This window comes from Scleropages formosus, chromosome 22, assembly GCF_900964775.1.
Source record: "Scleropages formosus chromosome 22, fSclFor1.1, whole genome shotgun sequence".
In the NCBI taxonomy this organism is placed as follows: Eukaryota; Metazoa; Chordata; class Actinopteri; order Osteoglossiformes; family Osteoglossidae; genus Scleropages; species Scleropages formosus.
The window spans coordinates 13311939-13330161 of record NC_041827.1 but is presented as its reverse complement, the minus strand read 5'-3'; the positions used below and the strand labels follow the sequence as shown (position 1 = coordinate 13330161).

The 18223-nt window shown below is 41.1% G+C and overlaps 1 protein-coding gene across 3 annotated transcripts in view; it reads left to right on the top strand.

Moving 5' to 3' along the window:
* asic1b (acid-sensing (proton-gated) ion channel 1b) overlaps positions 1 to 16349 on the top strand; it is a 36632-nt gene extending 20283 nt beyond the window's left edge. For 2 of the 3 annotated variants that reach the window (XM_018746701.2, XM_029247605.1), the window contains exons 2-10: positions 4975 to 5125; positions 6856 to 6983; positions 8160 to 8310; positions 9025 to 9081; positions 9874 to 10027; positions 11730 to 11821; positions 11970 to 12049; positions 13872 to 13973; positions 15519 to 16349. In XM_018746701.2, the coding sequence (XP_018602217.1) occupies positions 4975 to 5125; positions 6856 to 6983; positions 8160 to 8310; positions 9025 to 9081; positions 9874 to 10027; positions 11730 to 11821; positions 11970 to 12049; positions 13872 to 13973; positions 15519 to 15614 (1011 nt within the window). In that variant the 3' untranslated portion in view covers positions 15615 to 16349. Of the gene's footprint in view, positions 1 to 4974; positions 5126 to 6855; positions 6984 to 8159; positions 8311 to 9024; positions 9082 to 9873; positions 10028 to 11729; positions 11822 to 11969; positions 12050 to 13871; positions 13978 to 15518 lie in introns of all 3 variants that reach the window. The other variant, XM_029247606.1, reaches the window with a different exon arrangement.
* The last annotated feature ends 1874 nt before the right edge of the window (positions 16350 to 18223 follow it).

Sequence of the window (18223 nt, the reverse complement as noted above, 5' to 3'; positions counted from 1 at the left end):
TTTTAGTCTTGGTTTTTGGGGAAGGTTGTCATTCTGAATTTGGTCATACATGATTCATGAAGGTGCAGTGCACAGTGCTCCACAGTATCAAACATTTAAACAGTTTCAGTCTCCTCAAGAATTGTGATTATGGTCTGGAAAGCAGTGTATTTATCCTTGAGTCACAGAGGGCTACATACTGTGGAAGAACTACATAACAATATTATTTGTATAATTTGTAAATGTGTATTTGCATACACTGCTTCCACTGAAGCTGTTATCTGGAGCAAATCACAGAACTAACAATATCTCATATACAATGCTGATGCACATTATGCACATATATATGTTCTTTTTTATGTATCAGTTCCTCTTAGACACACATTTTGCAGAGAAATACATTTCGCAGTAACATAATATGGAGCCCTTGGGGTTTACTTCAATTTGGCTGAAAGTGAGGCTTGCTGAGTTTTTAGCTACTGGCAGCTCAAGACTTCTGATGTGGTCTTAGTAGAGGACTTATGCATATGAATCTGGCACGGCTGGATAGCGTGTTTCTGACATGTCGTTAAAGAAATGGGGCCCTTGGAGATGTCTTACCATATTAGCTTTAGGGTTGTTTATCCATGAGGCAGATTTCCGAGATACAGAACTGAGTTCCCTCGTGATGGGGATGGGATTTATGAAGTCGTTCATCATAAGGAGTCAAATCTGAATCTCATTTATTTATTGCCATAAGCAGTGTTGTCATGTTTTTGATTACACACTTATTAACACAGTATGTGTCGTCCCATTCTTTAACCACAAATTTTGCGCGGCCTTCCCTGCGTAAATCTTGTATAACTGGGGGGTTGTTTAGACGGATTACAGAATGTACGTTTCAGCGTCTTTTGGGGAAACCGTTTAACTACGCGGGTTAATACTTGTCAGTGAAGCTTTGGTAAGATGTCTTTAAACTTTCGCTAAAGACGGCTTTATCATGTTTGACAGCCCTGTATAAAGTATTTTGAAGAGCCTGGTGTGTGGAAAGTGTGGCAACATTAAGAATCGATGAGGCTTTTCAGTGCCCTAGGGAGATCTTGTACATCTTGTTTGCAGGAGCACTGTTCTGAGAGGCACGGTTTGAGGAAGGTGGATAAAGCAGTGATTAGAACCTAGGGTCAGGGGAATTGATTGATGAACAGCAGCTTACCTCTGCCAGCAAGCGCTCTCAAATGAAATATGATCATCTCACGTGTGCCCCACTGTCCTGGATTCAATGGACATCCCTAAATCGCCAGCCCTTTCCATTTTCCAAAGCCTCCCCTCATAGATTTCTGTGAGCAGGCCATCTTTGAGCAAAACAACCCTCCCGGGCATCATTGTAGCCTGTATTGATCCGCTCTACTCTACTTCCCCATCTTCGCACGGCTGAACGGAAAAGACTCAGGCCAGAAGACCTCCAGTGCTAAACAGAAATGTGGTCAGAGCTATTTACATTGACAGGATTGTGAGACTAATCGAGAAAGTAACAGACATACACTTTGTTCTGAAAGCACTTTTTAATTATTTTGTCAAAATTCTTTTGCCACCTTTTTGATTGCTTTTCGCTGAACTTGTGTACGTTCACAAAGGCAAATGGGACCCAGATTTTGCAGTAGAACTTTGGCAGCTCTGGTGAACAGCTTGGCCTTCCTTGGAGCTCACTTGGTTGCCCAGGCCAGCCTCAGGCAAGCTCACAGAAGACATTCTGCCTTCCTTCTAAATGATTCAGCTACTGTGGTATGGCCACACTTGATAGATAAAATGGGTATGTAGGTTTTTCTGAAAACTTAGATTTAAAAGTTCAAATTGATATTTCGCAAGGTCCTGTCAACTTTTGAAATTGCCCAAAAAATTGCTATCGCCTTTATGTGTCGTTCCAGATGTGAGCCTTAAATGGAATTTCCAAACCAGGACCTGGGAAGAACACTTTTTCTTATTGTGTAAAAATTATACAGCTGGTGTAGGTATTTGGGGCATACAGTGAGGTTTAAAAATTGTAATCACAGCAGTTCTACATAATATATGCATTTTGATTCTGAGGCTCATCTTTACGTGATTCAAGAAAATCTGAAATATCAAGTCCAACTCACACTACAGCGAAGATGTGTAAAGAACAAATTTTGCCTTTCTTTGTGCAGCAGTGTGATTTTGAACATAAAGTGCTTGTTGTATATGTGCCAGTATACATTATCAGAAGGATGATGCAGAGGTTTGATTCCGATTTAATTGAATTAGTCGTGATCTAAGTCTGACACCTCAGTTAACAGCAGTGCGGCATCATCTCTGCCTTGTTTGTAACTTGACTCAACATATACGTTGTCTGGCGCTGTGATAAGAAATAAATGTGAAAGGCACCTTCTGAATGCGATTGCTGTACACACATCCTGAAGTTACCCCAGTACAATCAGCAGCTTGTCTCAAAAAATGCAGAACCACTTTTTCAGAATTTCACGGTCATAGACCATGCCTTGAATGCAGAAGAAGTCTGGCCGAAGGACTCCTGTGCACCATTCTCAAAGCTGGGATGTGAGGAGGTACGAGGATGAAGAAGCGCACTGTGAGAGTGTACCAGTTGCTGCAGCACATTCATAGTCCCTTGTTCCAAGGCCACTAACACCCCCCCGTTACCACAGCAACTCTCTCTAGCATCACCCACCTCTCACTAACCCGTTTTTCTCTTACTGTATCTCCATCTTGTCCTGACATTTTCAAATCATTACTGTTTTGCCAATTTTTCTTTCACATTAAGCACATCCATTGACAAATTATGAACAAATGTTTTGACTGATTTAATATTTTAATTTAATGAATTTCACTGTTTTGCATCAAAGTATGACTTAAGAGTGTCTTAAATTACTGAGATTGCTTTAGAGGTGATGGAGAGCATGTATAGAGGTTCCTAGTCAATAATGTGAGTATACATAGCAAAACATATTTGAATTTCCAAAATGTAGATGTCTTCAAAATAATCACAACTTCACTTTGCTTTACTCCCTTCTTTATGGAAGTAGGAGGAATGATTCATAGCCAACGTCGATAATCGATATCCCTGATGTGGCCAACTGTTTTTTGTCCGTCTCATTTGTGTGGTGGCATGGTGGCCAGGGAGGTAGTACCTCACATCGATTTCCTGTGTGATTGAACGTAGGTTTGATTACTGTACAGCTGCCAAGTTCTACTGATGTTGAGGTGGGTGATCTGGTTTTCTCACACAGTCCAAAGACCTTTTTTTTCCGGTGAACTGGAGACTGTGAAGTGTCCTTAGCGTGTATGTGCGTGTGTGGGGAAGTGAGTAGAGTTTAATGTTGTGTATTTAGCAATGTAGGTTTTGTTGGATGAAGGTGTCAAAGAAATATTTGTTAATAACCATTTTGCTTCTTATTGCACGAAAGCATCTACTAAATGAACAAATTTAAATGTGTGTGTAGGTCCACGCCCCGAATGATGATTGGACTAACAGTTCATACTGCGAGCAATCAAAAGATTCAACATGTGCTGTATGTTGTTGTTGAGTTGATATCAACTGTTGGCCACGTTCAGAATGTTGTGCCCTGACTTGTGTCTTAAGGCTTAAGAGGGGTGGGTCCATCCTCATTGCAGCTGAATCCATCCATCCAGTTGCTGGTCATCCAATATGACAACTGCAAAGTAACCCAAATACAGCCCATGGGAGTGCTAGGGTACAACCTGGTCTGCCCTCAGGGTCCCTACCTGTAAGCGTGACGACCTTTTGTAATCAACGTGTGCTACACGTGTGTGGCTGAAGAATGAGAATGGCGACCTTTTCTAACATCTCTTTTCTTCCTGTTCTTTGTAAACCAAAGTGTTTTGTATTGTTTCAAAATGGATGCAAGTGTTTTTTTTTTTGCTAAACAATGAAAAGCATGATTCAGATAACAACCCGGTACTCCGAGACGTGAATCTGAGGACTTGGCTTTTTCCCATACAATGTTTTTTTCTAGTCTGAAGTCATTGTCGGTGAGCTGTTGTGGCAGATTGTCATTTCTGTTTCCACCAGTAATGCTTTGAAAAGGTCAGATTTCAACTCATCCTACTGACTGATTATTAACCCCCTGTAGTGACAACAAAGCATTTTAATGAGCTATTAAATGCAAAATTTTGTTAAATTAGTGAGATGGCTCTTTTTGAATAGAAACAGTTACATTTTCATCCATCTGGGTCCCGTTCCTCTTCTGTACAATCTGTTCTTTCTTGCTCATTAGGAATCTCCCTTGTTGGTAGGCCTTGTAAGGTCTCTCCTAATTGATCCATTCGCTTGCAGGCTGCACTCGAGTGGGCAGTCAAACCCGTGCAGCCCACCTTAAATTTCCGACGTCGTTGACAAACAATACCAGATGCTGGGCAGAATCACGATACCTTTGTAAAACTGAATTTTGCATGCATTATCATAATAATATAATGCTGAAATCGAGTTCCAGCAACAAGTGACTACTGTGGTTTCTGTTTGATGTGAATCAGTGTGAATTGGACAAATGTACACTATATACCTGGAGAAATTGTGTTAGTGTCTATTTGCAGCCTAATAAAAACAATATAGTCCTAGATCAAGCTAGAGATTGTACAGAATTTATACTTTCTGTTTTGCTGCAGGAAGGTACATTGGCACAGCAGGTAGCACTGGTGCCTAATAGCCCTTGGTCTGTTGGTTGTGATATGGGTTTGAATCTGGCTCAATCTGTGTGGACTTTGCATGTCCTCCTCGTGTTCGCATACGGTACCAGTGGATGCTCTGGTTTCCTCCCACGGTCCAAAGACATGTTCCAGGTTAACTGGTAGCTCTAAGTTGCCAGCAGCGTGTGTATGTGTGAGTGAGGGCCTGTGTGCGATTGCCTTACGATGGACTTGCGTCCAGTCGAGGATGTACCCTGCCTCCTGTCCTGATGGATGAACAAATGTGTTGCTGCACCGTGTCAGTGTTCATTTACTTGTTAAATATTTCTCCTTTATTAGATCTTCACACGTTACGGCAAGTGCTACACCTTCAACTCGGGACAAGATGGACGTCCTCTGTTGATCACCACGAAGGGCGGGACGGGAAACGGTCTGGAGATCATGCTGGACATACAACAGGATGAATACCTGCCCGTCTGGGGAGAGACGGGTGAGAAGAGCGGCGCACGCTCAAGTTGATTTCAAAGAGTGTGTTCTCGGTGTTGTTCCTGTGTCATGCAAATCACCAACCAGACGCATCAAAGCTAATTGTTGACTTCAGTCTGTTTTGCGATTTTCCTGGCAAAATAAGACAACACGAGAGGCATTTTTTTCCAGTGTGCTATAATCCTTTATTTTCCTGCTTTGATGCTGCTGCCAGGCAAAGAGTACACTTAATATGGGTGTCCATACCTATCTTAGCGTTTGCAAAAAAAAAAAAAAAGGCTATTTCCACAAAACTCTACTTGCAATTTTATGGCTGGTGTATTTACAGCACAATGTGTTTATGAGACCAAAACAGTGTGTTTATGCAGGAGAATAAACTGCTGTCTGCGCACCATGCTGGAAAAGGTCGAAATCAAAAACTGTTGAATCTGCTTGGTGAAATACAAGTTGTATAATCCCCCTTTGTCTCGGAGCCAATTAGAGTGAGAAAATAGGAAATATAAGTAATGTGTAGTAATCGCATATTGAACCCATGGCTGATCTCTCCTTTTCTCAGTGTTTTTATTATTTTCATTTGTGTTTCTGAGGAGCGGCTTCCACAGTCATTAACCGTCTAGCCGCACTTTTAATTAACAGTACATCTTGTCAGATGTTTGAGTGGACCAGTTCAGCATTTGACCAACATCTTTAGCTCTGAAAGCACATTCTAGGCTGGAATGTTAAGATCGAGCGTATGGAAAGGAGCATACAGTACTCAGGGTGATAACATTTATTTATGTTTCAGTCCAGACATGCCTCCTGCCCTCCCTGGCTGTCTTTGCCAGGGGAGATCAGCGAAACTGACAGGGGTGCGTCTGGGTTGGTGGATAAGGCAGACCTGTCAGACGCTCGAGCCGCGGTCGAACCTGCCTGTCCGTGAGCTCGCAGTGAGATGAGCGGAAGGCAAAAGTGGCAAACCTCAGCCCAGAGCTGTGCTCGTGCTGTCTTCGCCTGCTCTTCATCACTGCCGCACGCAGGAAATGTAGTCCTCGTCGCTGACCTCACAGTCGAATATCGGGGCTCAGAGGACCATCGCATAAGGGGACATCATGAGACCAAAAACCAGACAGGATCACAAAACTTTAACAGCTTTCTTCCTTCCACGGCAAAGCTGAAACGCATCTCAGTAATTGCAGTGATAAGTTTTGAAGCCTTAACCTTATGATCACGGATGCCCGAAGTCAAAAAAAAGTTTCTCACAGTTGCACTAAACCATTCAGTCACAATTCTGATAATGATTAATCTACAAGCAGTATACTTAAATTGCTCAAATAAATTTTTTGATACTTTTTAATCTCCTCCATCATTTTAATCTATACACATATTTACTTTGTTTTTCACTCATAACAGGTAATAAAGGCTGCCTTTGAGTGAGCATATAAAAAATATAACGTCAGCGCACGTCAGTATGTTACTTTCTTTTGCCAAATTGCTTAAAATAATGAGGCAGCACAGTGATTCATTAATAGACAGATTTTCAATACGCTGTAGTTCTTCGTCTCTTTTTATGACACGTTGTCTGTTAAAATAATTCAACCCGATCCAAAAACTGGTGCCAGTTACTACAGCTGACCCGTTTTCTTTTTTCTTTTTTAATTCTTCCCATACGTGTTTAAAGAAACAAAACAAAAAGAAGTAAGTGAGTGTGTTTTTTTTTTTTTTTTCTTTTTTTTTTCTGCGATTGGCCTTCAACAGATGAAACGTCATTCGAAGCAGGGATCAAAGTTCAGATCCACAACCAGGATGAGCCTCCGTTCATCGACCAGCTGGGCTTCGGCGTAGCGCCTGGGTTCCAGACCTTTGTGTCCTGCCAGGAGCAGCGGGTATGTGAGTGGGAGGGGATGCAGACTCACGCGACAGAACGTGCCGCACGCGGCGAATCCATGTAGTTGCAGGCCTGCGGCAGGCGGCCCTGCTGATGTACTAGTCGGCGTGTGTCTAACTGGCAGCTCACCACGAGTTAGCAGTTGTCATACACATAATCACTGGCTCTTGCTGAGCCGATCGCTGCGGGAAATGAGCAAGGCAGTGCAGGTGCGCCGTTGTATCCTGCAGTTATATAATACTGTGTATTATTTTCAGTTATTGTGTATGGATTCATCCCCCCATGTGACATTCAGTCAGCTCCTATACATAAAAAATAGCGTAAACGAATGAGTGCAGCATGTGCGCACGTGTTTAATGAGACATACTGAAGCGCGTGCATGTTTTTTGTTTTTTTTCTTTTTTTTTCCTGCGTGTTCACTGAGCCACAGTCACGGGAGTTTGGGTGCCTTCCCAAAGTCTGGCTCTCGCAGCTGCAGCCCGCCCCTCGTTGAATCGATCCATCTCGGGCAAATCGAGGCTTTGGTTTGCGACGCTCTCCCGTACAACGAGTAAGCGCTGAAGCCAAGCCGAGAGACAGGGCGCAAAATAGCGGCGCACCAAGATGCCGCCACGTGCCACATTATCCACCTTAAGGCTGTTGCACGAGCCTGCAGTTGTCATTACCTTTGGAAATAAAGGGCCGGTGGGTGGGGGGTGTTTAAGCTGAGACTGCAAGTAAATGCAGCGGTCTCTTTCCATTTCACTCCCTTTCACTTTGAGCGCGTCAGCGGTTGAAAACCGCACATCTTCATTTAAAGAGCACAGATTTTCCGCCTTTTCTAAGCGTTTTTAGCACCTGCATCTGCGTACAAAGACACAGACACACATAAGAACGCAGACGCAAGCTCCTCGTACAATGAAGTACGCTCCGGCCCTTGATTGTGAGAGGAAAGAGCAGCGTAGGTGGTTGAGCAAACAATTACATAGAATGGTGAAGGGCTGAATGCAGAGGGAGTCGCTAAGTGAAGTCTTCAGTTTCTAGTAAAGCCCTAAGACAGGTGGGTAACATACAAGGAGTGCCAGAAACTTCCCTCCTGATGTTTCAACTATTCAGATATACAGTGAGATGACAGATCCCTGCTTTGTGAGGCCAATATGCGTTAACTTATGTGTAATGCCTCCATTTCCTCCAGCTGACATACCTGCCCCCTCCTTGGGGGGACTGCAAAGCTACGCCCATGGACTCTGACTTTTTTAGCACCTACAGCATCACAGCATGTCGCATAGACTGTGAAACACGCTACCTGGTGGAGAACTGCAACTGCCGTATGGTGCACATGCCAGGTAAGAGTTCTTACTTCTGCTCCTCCACGACAAACCCCCCTTCCCAGGTACACTTTTTACTGTTACCACTTAAATCGGAGGTGGGCGAAAGTGACGCGGAGGAGGGTCACTGAATTCTCACACCCAATTTTGAGGGTATTTCCACAGATGAAGTGACTTAAAAAATTCTATTGTAAATTTTTCTCTAAACTTCAGACCTATTGCTTTTTACTATTACAGTTTACCTTAAGAAAGCTTAGTGCTTAGGTTAGTGTGTGTGTAAATGTTGATTTTGATTTGGTGATCTGTGTCGTTCTTTCCATATGGCTTATGTGGCCAGGACCAGGTGTGAGCAGTATGAACAGCAAAGATCACTCCGTTTCTGGGATAACTGTACTTGAACAGAACAGTTAGAATATTATACGCGCTATTAATTTCTGAAGAACATATTTAGTAAAGCTGAATGTAATGACATAATAATGAACAAAAAAATATTCTGTGTCCAGCTTTTCCATCACATTAAACCATAACTGATTAAAGGTGTACCTCTTGGAATAAAATCACCTTCTCTGTGCCCTACAAGCAATTCTACTTACCAGGATTTTTTTTTCTTCCAAAGTGTTGGACCACATAGTAAAACTGGAAGGACAGTTACTGACAGGGATAGTTTGGACTTCTTTATGCTGAGGACTATCCGACCTTTATTCTCATCCAATTTGCTCTCTGTTCCTGCAGGTGATGCTCCATACTGCACTCCAGAGCAGTACAAGGACTGTGCTGATCCAGCACTAGGTAAGAACCCTAGTACAGTGCTATCAAAAGTTTCAGTATACCTGTATGAAACCAAATTTCAGTGTGGCCAAAAAGCACAGAACTGAAAATAAAGGTGTGGAAAATGTTCTTATGGAGAGATGAGTAAAACTGAAATATTTAGTTAGAAATACTTTTAAGCCTTAGAGAGGGTGAACGTATGAATTCTGTCCATGTGGTTCCTACTGTCCAGCATGGAGGTGGCAGTGTCATGGTCAGGGGGATGCTTTGCTGGTCACAGAGTTGGTGAGCTATACCAAAACCATGACAATCTCATCCAGCATGGCTGATGTAGCACACTTCAGAGGAATGCCATTCCATTAGAGTTACAGCTAGTTGGACAGTCCTTCATTCTTCAGCAAGACAATCATCCAAATCACAAAGAGGCAAAGAGGGAAAGTGAAGGACAACTCAAACTAATTGCCTCAGTATAAAATATTGTAAAATATTAAAAACTAGGCTTTCTGGAAGTGTAACTTTTGACTGGTACTGCATCTGCTGAGGACAATGTATGTGCTGGAGGTAGGTACTGTAGGTGTGGTAGCCACACCTGTGTTCAGGCTTCATCAGCCACTTACAGAAGCTTTGAATTCAGACTTACAGAGTGCTCCTTACTACTTATTTGCTTTCTTTCACATTTCCTCAACGTTAAATTTCATATCTCCTCCTTTTTCATTAATTCATTTTCACTCATTGACCATCCCATTCCTTCTACTAGCTCCTGCCCAGTTGCTGTGATTTATGGAAAGGCCTCCTTGTTTCTCTTTCCCTCAGACTTCCTGGTAGAGCGAGATAATGACTACTGCGTGTGTGAGACACCATGCAGCATGACCCGTTATGGAAAGGAGCTGTCCTTTGTGAAGATTCCCAGCAAGGCCTCTGCTAAGTACCTAGCCAAGAAGTTCAACAAGTCTGAGCAATACATCTCGTAAGTCCTGTTGGGAACAGGTGGCATATCAGTTTAGGACATGAGCTTGTTTCCTGAGAGTTTTCGATTCAAGGTCCAATCCCTGCTACTACTGTTGCGAAGTACTAACTCTGAATTGTTCCAAAGTAAATATCCATCTCTAAAAATGTATAAGATGTTCAGAGTCACTTATATTCACTAGATAAAAGTGTTAGCTAATCAACTATATACTATAATATATAAACAAGCCTTCAATAGTCTGTTATTGTATTCTACAAATGCAAACCCTAAATGGCAGCAGAACATATCATTGACATGATGATGAATAATAGATATTATCATGTAATTGAACTGTAATGAAAGATGATAATTGTGTGTCTGAAACTCTCATCTCTTTAAAAGTGTAATTGATTAAAGGGGTTCTACTTGGAGCAGAAGAACAAATTGACTGTCTTATTTCATTCTTCGGGATACATGGGTTAGCTGACACGTGTTGTGGAATATATTAACAACCATTAATAATAGCATGGAAGCAACGTGAAAAGTAATGAAACGAGTGAGATGTGAAAAGAGGGAAAACATCAGCGAAGCCGGTAGTGTTCACTGGGAACAGTGATTGATTTGTCAGAGTCTTTAAGGCTTAAGTACCTGGAGGGTTGGGGGCTGATTCAGCTTTACTCCAGCAAGTTCAAGTGCTCCAGCAAATATCTTTTTTTTTTTTCATGTTTGAAATGTAAATCTGTAAGCTGTGTAATTCACTTTGGATAAGCATGTACACCCAGCAGCTGATTTGCTGTACTTGGTTTTAGATGTCTTTTTTTCTTTTTTTTTGTTGCATAACGATCTGTCTCTCTGGATGCAATGCTGGTGTGTGCATCAACGTGTGACTGTGAAAGGAAGCAGCAGCACACCGGGTTCCAATAAGGGCCTTGTCTGGTATCTCGCGTGGCAGCTGTTATGTGAAGAAATGGTTGAATCACAGTGTTTAACTGAAAACGTAATGAGACAGACGGACACTGTCTGGAGATGTTGTGCTCAGTACAGTATGACACTTGACCGAGCGCTGGCTGCACAAATAAAAGAAGATGCCCAAGAATGTCAATGCATATCATAAAGCGATAACATCCTTTCAGAGTAAGATGGTGATTAAGGCTTTCTTTTTGCTGTTGTTGTTTTGTTGGTGAGAATTCTATAAATACCCATTCATAGAGGTCACTACAAACATGGAAAAACAGCCTGGGTTAGAGAACGCTGATGGAAAAACGACATCACTTTTTTATGCTTGTGTATAGTAGTAGAATGGGAAGTCATCGAGCCAATCCACAGCTCTGGAGCTGGTATTGCTCGAGACGAACCACTTTTGGTAGTGAATACGAAACGACTTCATTGCTGCCTGTAATCTTTTTACCGCTGTAATTAAAAAGAAAGTGAATTAAAAATAATGCTTGACAGCCACATATTTGGGAAGTGAATAAAATGTGAGATCGAAGTGAAACAGTAAGGATGCGCCCTAATTTGCTTGACTTGCTGATACACTCAGCTTAGAAGAGACAGGCTATTTCCTCGATGTAAAAGGCCTGCTTTTTCATCTGCTGATTGAGGAAAGAACCGGAGCCAGTGGGAAGCCTGCCAGTTTCTGCTTCAAGGGGTCATGAGATGTGCACCGAGTGTGTCGACACAGAGTACTATAACAATTTAAAATCTTTTCCTCGCCTATTAACAGGGAAAACATCCTGGTGCTGGATATATTCTTCGAGGCACTGAACTACGAGACCATAGAGCAGAAGAAAGCCTACGAGCTGGCGGGGCTGTTGGGTAAGCCGATGATCATTCTCTTTCTGTCATTATTCTGAAGGCCCATTTACTGACTGAGTCATTTCAAATTATGTGCGCTCTCACACAGACACTGTATCGCTGAAACTCACAAATCATGTGCCGAGTTCCCGATATACTTCTCTTTTAGGCGATATTGGTGGCCAGATGGGACTGTTCATTGGAGCCAGTATCTTGACTATTCTGGAACTGTTTGACTATCTGTATGAGGTAGGATTCCTTTCTATTCCACATGTAACACAGAATATTCATGTGGTTTTGTGAAAGCCTTCCATTCCGTGATTTCAGATAACTCAGGTATTTACTCCGTCAAAGTCATATTTTGTTCACACATTATATCCTCCAGCTTGGTATATGATAAAGTAGTTTCTGTGCTTCTGTTTACAAAAATGTCAGCATTTCATAATTCACTTTTTCAGGCTAGAGTTACAAAAGGGAAAATGGATGGCTTTACAATTCCATGTAAAGGTTAGCACTGTATTCATAAGCTATTTTTTAAGAAGTCGGTTGCCATTTATCATCATTGAGAAAATTGGTGCATATGGGCATATTATGCCATTTGGCAGCGGATGGAAATTGGACAGTTTGACTGAATTTTGCTGAGTTCATTGTATTCATTGTAATTACGTATGCACTTCGGCATAGCAAATGATTAGATTAGCTGTGTGTTATTGTCTTGTGATGGACTGGCATCTTTCCAGGGTGTACCCTGCCTCGCACCCTATGCTTTCAGGATAGATTCTGAACCGCTGTTACTATACATTGAACAAACAGTCACTGAAAACAGATGGATATGACATTTATATTTTTTATTAAGCATTTTAATTAAAGATTGACTACATATGTTACATTGTCTACAGGTTGACCGTGTATCATACTAAAATATTAAGTAAGCAATATACCTGCAAACTATATGGAAGAACATCACGTATAAACTTTAAAAGACAAGGATTTATTTATTTACATTATTCATTTTAGCAGAATTTCATTTCATACTCTATGCCAAAAGCCAGTTTTTAATCCCATTAGTTAATGTGAAGTGAAGGACATCTGAGTCAGTATGACTGAAAGTGGCATATTTGAAAATCTGGGCATGGCTTCAGGCTCCTCTCTCTCTGGCTCAACTGTCAAGACACCCGCCTGCTGCCGTACTCTATCTTACCATTGCATTTAGCAGAGTCCTTTTCTCAAAATTGAGAAGCGCTGCATATTGGAGGGAGGTGCATTTTCTTTTGGATTTACTATCCTGAACATGTCTGAGTGAAATGTGGTCCTTGCTTGTCATTGCAAGAACCATAAATATGCCAGCATTTACTGATTTATAGATGTATTCCTTTGGATCCATTCTTATCTACTAATGTCAAAGGCAACATTTTTTCATCCACTTTCAGCACTAGAGTAAATACTGCTACAGTTTTTCAGGACAATGAAGACGTACCAGAAAGAATTCTGTATGGGCATCTCAGATTCTGCCCAGCAAAAAATGTTCGAAATATTTTTAATATATTTGTGTTAGTCTCTGATCAGTTGTTTCGATTAACTGTATGTGCCGTGCCACATTGGTGAGAAGAGCACTGTATGAAGAACGCATTGATTGATAAATAGTTATTTCTATGCTGGGTTGGCTTTGTGTTAGTTAAAACTCAATATCTCAGCAATCCTAACTATATGCATGCTTTGTTTTAAGTCTCATGTTTATTAACATTTTGTTAATTAAATAGTGCTCATATTTCCTCTGTTTTCTGGAGCAAAATTATTCCACTAATATTTTATTATTTCTTATTTTTATTTTCTTAAAATTAAAATCATTTTCAAATTAGTCATTGAAATTTGACCAAGAGGTCAAAAAAGCATGGCAAAATGCTCCCAGAATGTCTGCCGTAGTATTGCATGTAAAATGGTATGTCAAAATTACAATGAAATCTGTTTTGCTAAAATCATGCCTAATTGCAGTGTCTCTTGGAGCTGAATCCATTGCAGCGTTTCACTAAAATCATTAAAGCGCCACTCAGAAATGCTGGTTTATTTGTAGGTTATCAAGTACAAGCTCTGTCGGTGTTCAGCAAAGAAACGCAAGCGCAACACCAACAACGACCGGGGAGCCGTGCTCAGCCTGGACGATGTGAAACGTCACGTCAGTAACTATCACCGAGTATCTGTGCTGTCAGGAAGCAACATGAGCCCTGTCGGGACCGTGATCAGCAGGGGTGGGGGTGGGGGTGTGAGGGGCTCTTGGAAATCAGCTGAGTAGAACATCCAGACAGCTTCCCAGGAGAACATGTACAGCCATGTACACACAGCCTCTGTGGGTAAAAATGCACAGTGAAAATACCTTCATCACTAGTTAGGACATCAAGAAGCTATTAGCGCATTTTTGGGGAAACATTTATTATACACTTTTGCACATAAAGTATAGTTGGGCTGCCAGAAAGCATTCCATCAAAATTTAAATGCTCATATAGTAATTAAAAACAGCTGGCATTTGTCTAAAAGCAACTTTTTATTGCAAAACTTTAGGCTATTTTGATAACGTTTTATTGCATCTGTCTTTGTTGCTTGTCAGAGAATTTCCCTTTTAGACACAAACTGTGTCAAAGATAAAGGAAGGAGCAGGCAAAATAATTACTTTATAATCTCATTCCAGATATACTAATGCTCTTCAGCGGAGTCACAAATACGCTGGTGATCACTCTGCATGAAATACTCACTGCCGTTAAAAATATTAATTTTTACATGGATTAATGTCAAAAGGAAAGCCATTCGGGCACTTATTTGCCTATGTTTTTGTTAATGCCCATGTGGCATTTCAGATACTTTTCAGTCTGATACTTCAACATCCTGTTTAAGTGCATTTCACACTCTTAGGGGAATTATGCAATTGGCTTTAATTCTCTCATCAGGGGGTGTGAAAGATGCTGATTTATACAAAACCACTCCTGCTGTCCCTACAAGAACACAGATTTGTGAGCTGGTCATGTTATACACCCTTCTGAGTGCAAACTTTAGAAACTTCTCTTACTTGACGGTCAGACATTTTTTGTTCTTCCTAGGACACCCTTATTTGAAAATGTGCTTATTTGGTAGGCTGACTTGTGTCTGGTCACATATGGTTGCGTTACAGTTTTTAGAATGAATTTCTCAGCCTGAGGTGGGTTCAGTCCTTGGCAGGTCTAAATGAAGTGTGGTATTCAGATTTTTTCAGCGTATTGAGCTTCTGTTTTATTCTCTTTTTTTCCCCTGTTAGCTCCCTCTCTCACTGTGACATTCCGAATCTTAAATTATTCTACATTTTCCGTTCTTACTGTTTTTGGGCATTTATTTCAATTATGCATGAGTTCAGTTGAACCCTCTAGTTTTATGACCTTATTCACAACTGTCCTCCTACTTCATGGAGAAAGGACAGCTGGTAGTATAATAGATAGAGCTGCTGCTTTTGGACCCAAAGGTTGCAGGTTCAATTCCCATCTCTGGCTGTTGTACCCTTGAGCAAGGTACTTACCCTAAATTGCTCCAGTAAAACTACCCAGCTCTATAAATGGGGGAGTAACTGTAAGTAGCTTAACGTTGTAAGTTAGTTTGGAGAAAAGCATCTGTTAAACGAAGAAATGTAATGAAAATGATGATGTTGATTGTTACATTACAGGTAAATAAAGGCATCTCTCTATCGCTCTCTCCACAGGCTCCCTGTGAAGCCCTGCGTACACCTTCCACGTATCCCGCCAACATACTACCTCATCATCCTGTGCAGGGCAACTTTGAGGACTTCACCTGCTGAGCCAATCACAGAAGAGTATGGAGGGAGGAGGCGGAGTCTTGCAGAGTGCCACCAAAGTTAACACCATGTACCAGAGGAACAAGGTTACCTTGGATATTGCGATATATTAAAAATGTATTTACCATTATTTGTAAGAATCTATATTAACCAAAATGGAAGAAGAGAGTTATAGAGAATGGAGATATTTTAAAATACCAGTGATAAAATATAACCATTAAAAAATCATTTTGAGAGATTGAGAACACCCTTCAGCAAATTTGTTATTAAGGTCTGTTAAATATGGATATAAATACGGATATAAGTGACTCACGGGAATCGGAAACGTACGATCTGAAGCAAGCAATATAGCGAGCGACTCCTACCGAGGCCTAAATGCTTCTGACCGCGGCACTGAACTGTACAGAGAAAACTGGCTCATTAGGTTGTTAGCGGATCATAGTGTTTACTCCACTGTAAATGTAGCAGCATTTATTACAACTGCAGTCACTCGGACAGCTGCAGCAGGACTCCGTGTATTTCAGTTGAGAATGTATCCGTGTAATGAATTAGCAGATGTAAATAGGAGGAAATGTTCGGCTTGGCGGGAAAAGAGCAGCTGGGTTAGGGTGGGCCGGGGGCGGGGGGAGTAGAGCCACTTCTGCCATTTCCGGAAGTTTGCTTTAAACAGATGTACTTCTTCAGGTCTCATTCCCATATGTGCATGCTGGTTCTCATCCTCTAGTGCATGTGTACTTTACCCCCTTTTTTTTTTTTAACTGCCATTTTTGCCTCAAAACGTTTTGGAAGGGAGATGTTGCTTCGAGCTTGTTCTGAATGTGTCTGTGCGTTTGTGTCGGTCAGGGTGTCTGTGTGTGTCTGTATATATACATACATATATATATATACTGTATACACATACATACATACATATCTTGTGTGCACGTACATCATTGTGTGTGTGTGTGTGTGTGTGTGTGTATATATTTATATTTACATACATACATATATACATGTGCAAGTCAAGTTGGTCTGAGTAGCACGTTCTTCTCATGATGTGCAATGCACATCATGAGAAGAACGTGCTACTCAGACCAACTTGGCTCATCGCTTGCCTCTTAGACGAGATTGCATCTCTCCCGGTGTCGGCCTGGGTGTTTTTTCTTTCGCCGTTTTATAACGTCAGTCTGAAACTTTGCATCGAGTAACTTTTCACCTGTGTCCCTTGGCTCGATTCTCAGAACCCGTGATGTGAAACACCCTCAGATTTTCTTCATTAACTCCTTTAAAGACTTTAAATACTTCAATCAGATCCCCTCGCAGTCAGCTTTTACTGAGACTAATAAGATTAAGTGCCTTCAAGTCTCTCTCCGTACAATTTCTTGAGACAGGACTACTCTAGTTGCTGTTTTCTGTAGCTTCGGTATCCTTTTTGCGGTCGGTTGAGCAAAACGGACGTGAGCTGACCCTTTCACTGTAGCGCCACCGAGCAGGTATTCCGTCTTTTACTCACATGTTCCAGCCTAATGTCTGGAAAGTGTCCTGCCCGAAAAGATTGTGCTACCATGACGAAAGCTTTTCACATTGGGCTCTGTGCCACAAATAAAATGTCTCTGCTTTACATTTTCGTGGCCAGAATCACAAGTATATTTGGGTTAACTGTTCATCTGTCACTTGTCATTCAGCTGGACCTTATTCCAAAAATACCATATATTTTCAGTATTTTCCAGATTCCATTTTCAGCTGCACTTGGTTTGCTGTGGTAGGTAACACACTCTTTTGCCTAAAGTGTCATTTTCCAAATTGCTTATATAAGAAACAAGAGAGGGATCTGAATCGGTTTGGATTGTTCTGGAGCCTCCTGTCTGATGTGATTGTAGTTATTGTTACCCTGTGTCTTACACTGAAGCCAGTTATGACTAAATTGGAAGATTCCCTCTGTAATCCCAGCAAGAATTTATTTTTATGATGAGCTGCTTACGTAGTATTTTATCAGAGGCTTCCTGCAAACCTGGTTATATAATGTTATGTTGTCTAATTGAGTTATAACTTCTGAAATGTTCAAAAATGTCAAAGTTTTATTAAGCAGGATCCTACTTTGGGAAATATCTTTTGATTATTGCCCCTATTGCCTTTTATTCTTAAGTGATAAATGGCATTTCTTTGTTGTTTCAAAGTACCTTTTAGGAAATGCAAGATAAACATAATGGCTTGTAATATGATAGGCCATCTGATCCCAAATAGCAAAACAGTCATAACACTGCCTTATGTTGCTTGTGTTTGGTACCTAAGATGAGATTTTTTTTAGTGACATGCAGTCTGTTCCAAACGTGAGTTAACTTTTGGATATATCCCACCCAGACCTGCTCAGTTGTTTCTGTTGAATTTATTTTACTACTAATTCCTCTATTTGAGTGTTTTCAGATATCTCACATGCACTAATGTTGATAGCCAGTGTTTACACTTTTCCATTGGCTGAAGCTCTCATTAAGTTTAGGTGTGTTGGTTTTTTTCTGTTGTGCCATTTTTCTTCTGCATTTGTAATATGACTTAGACAATAATATCTTGTTATGTGAAAAACTGAAAATTGGGAGCATTTCCTTATCAGTTTTTTCTTTACCAGTTTAACCAAA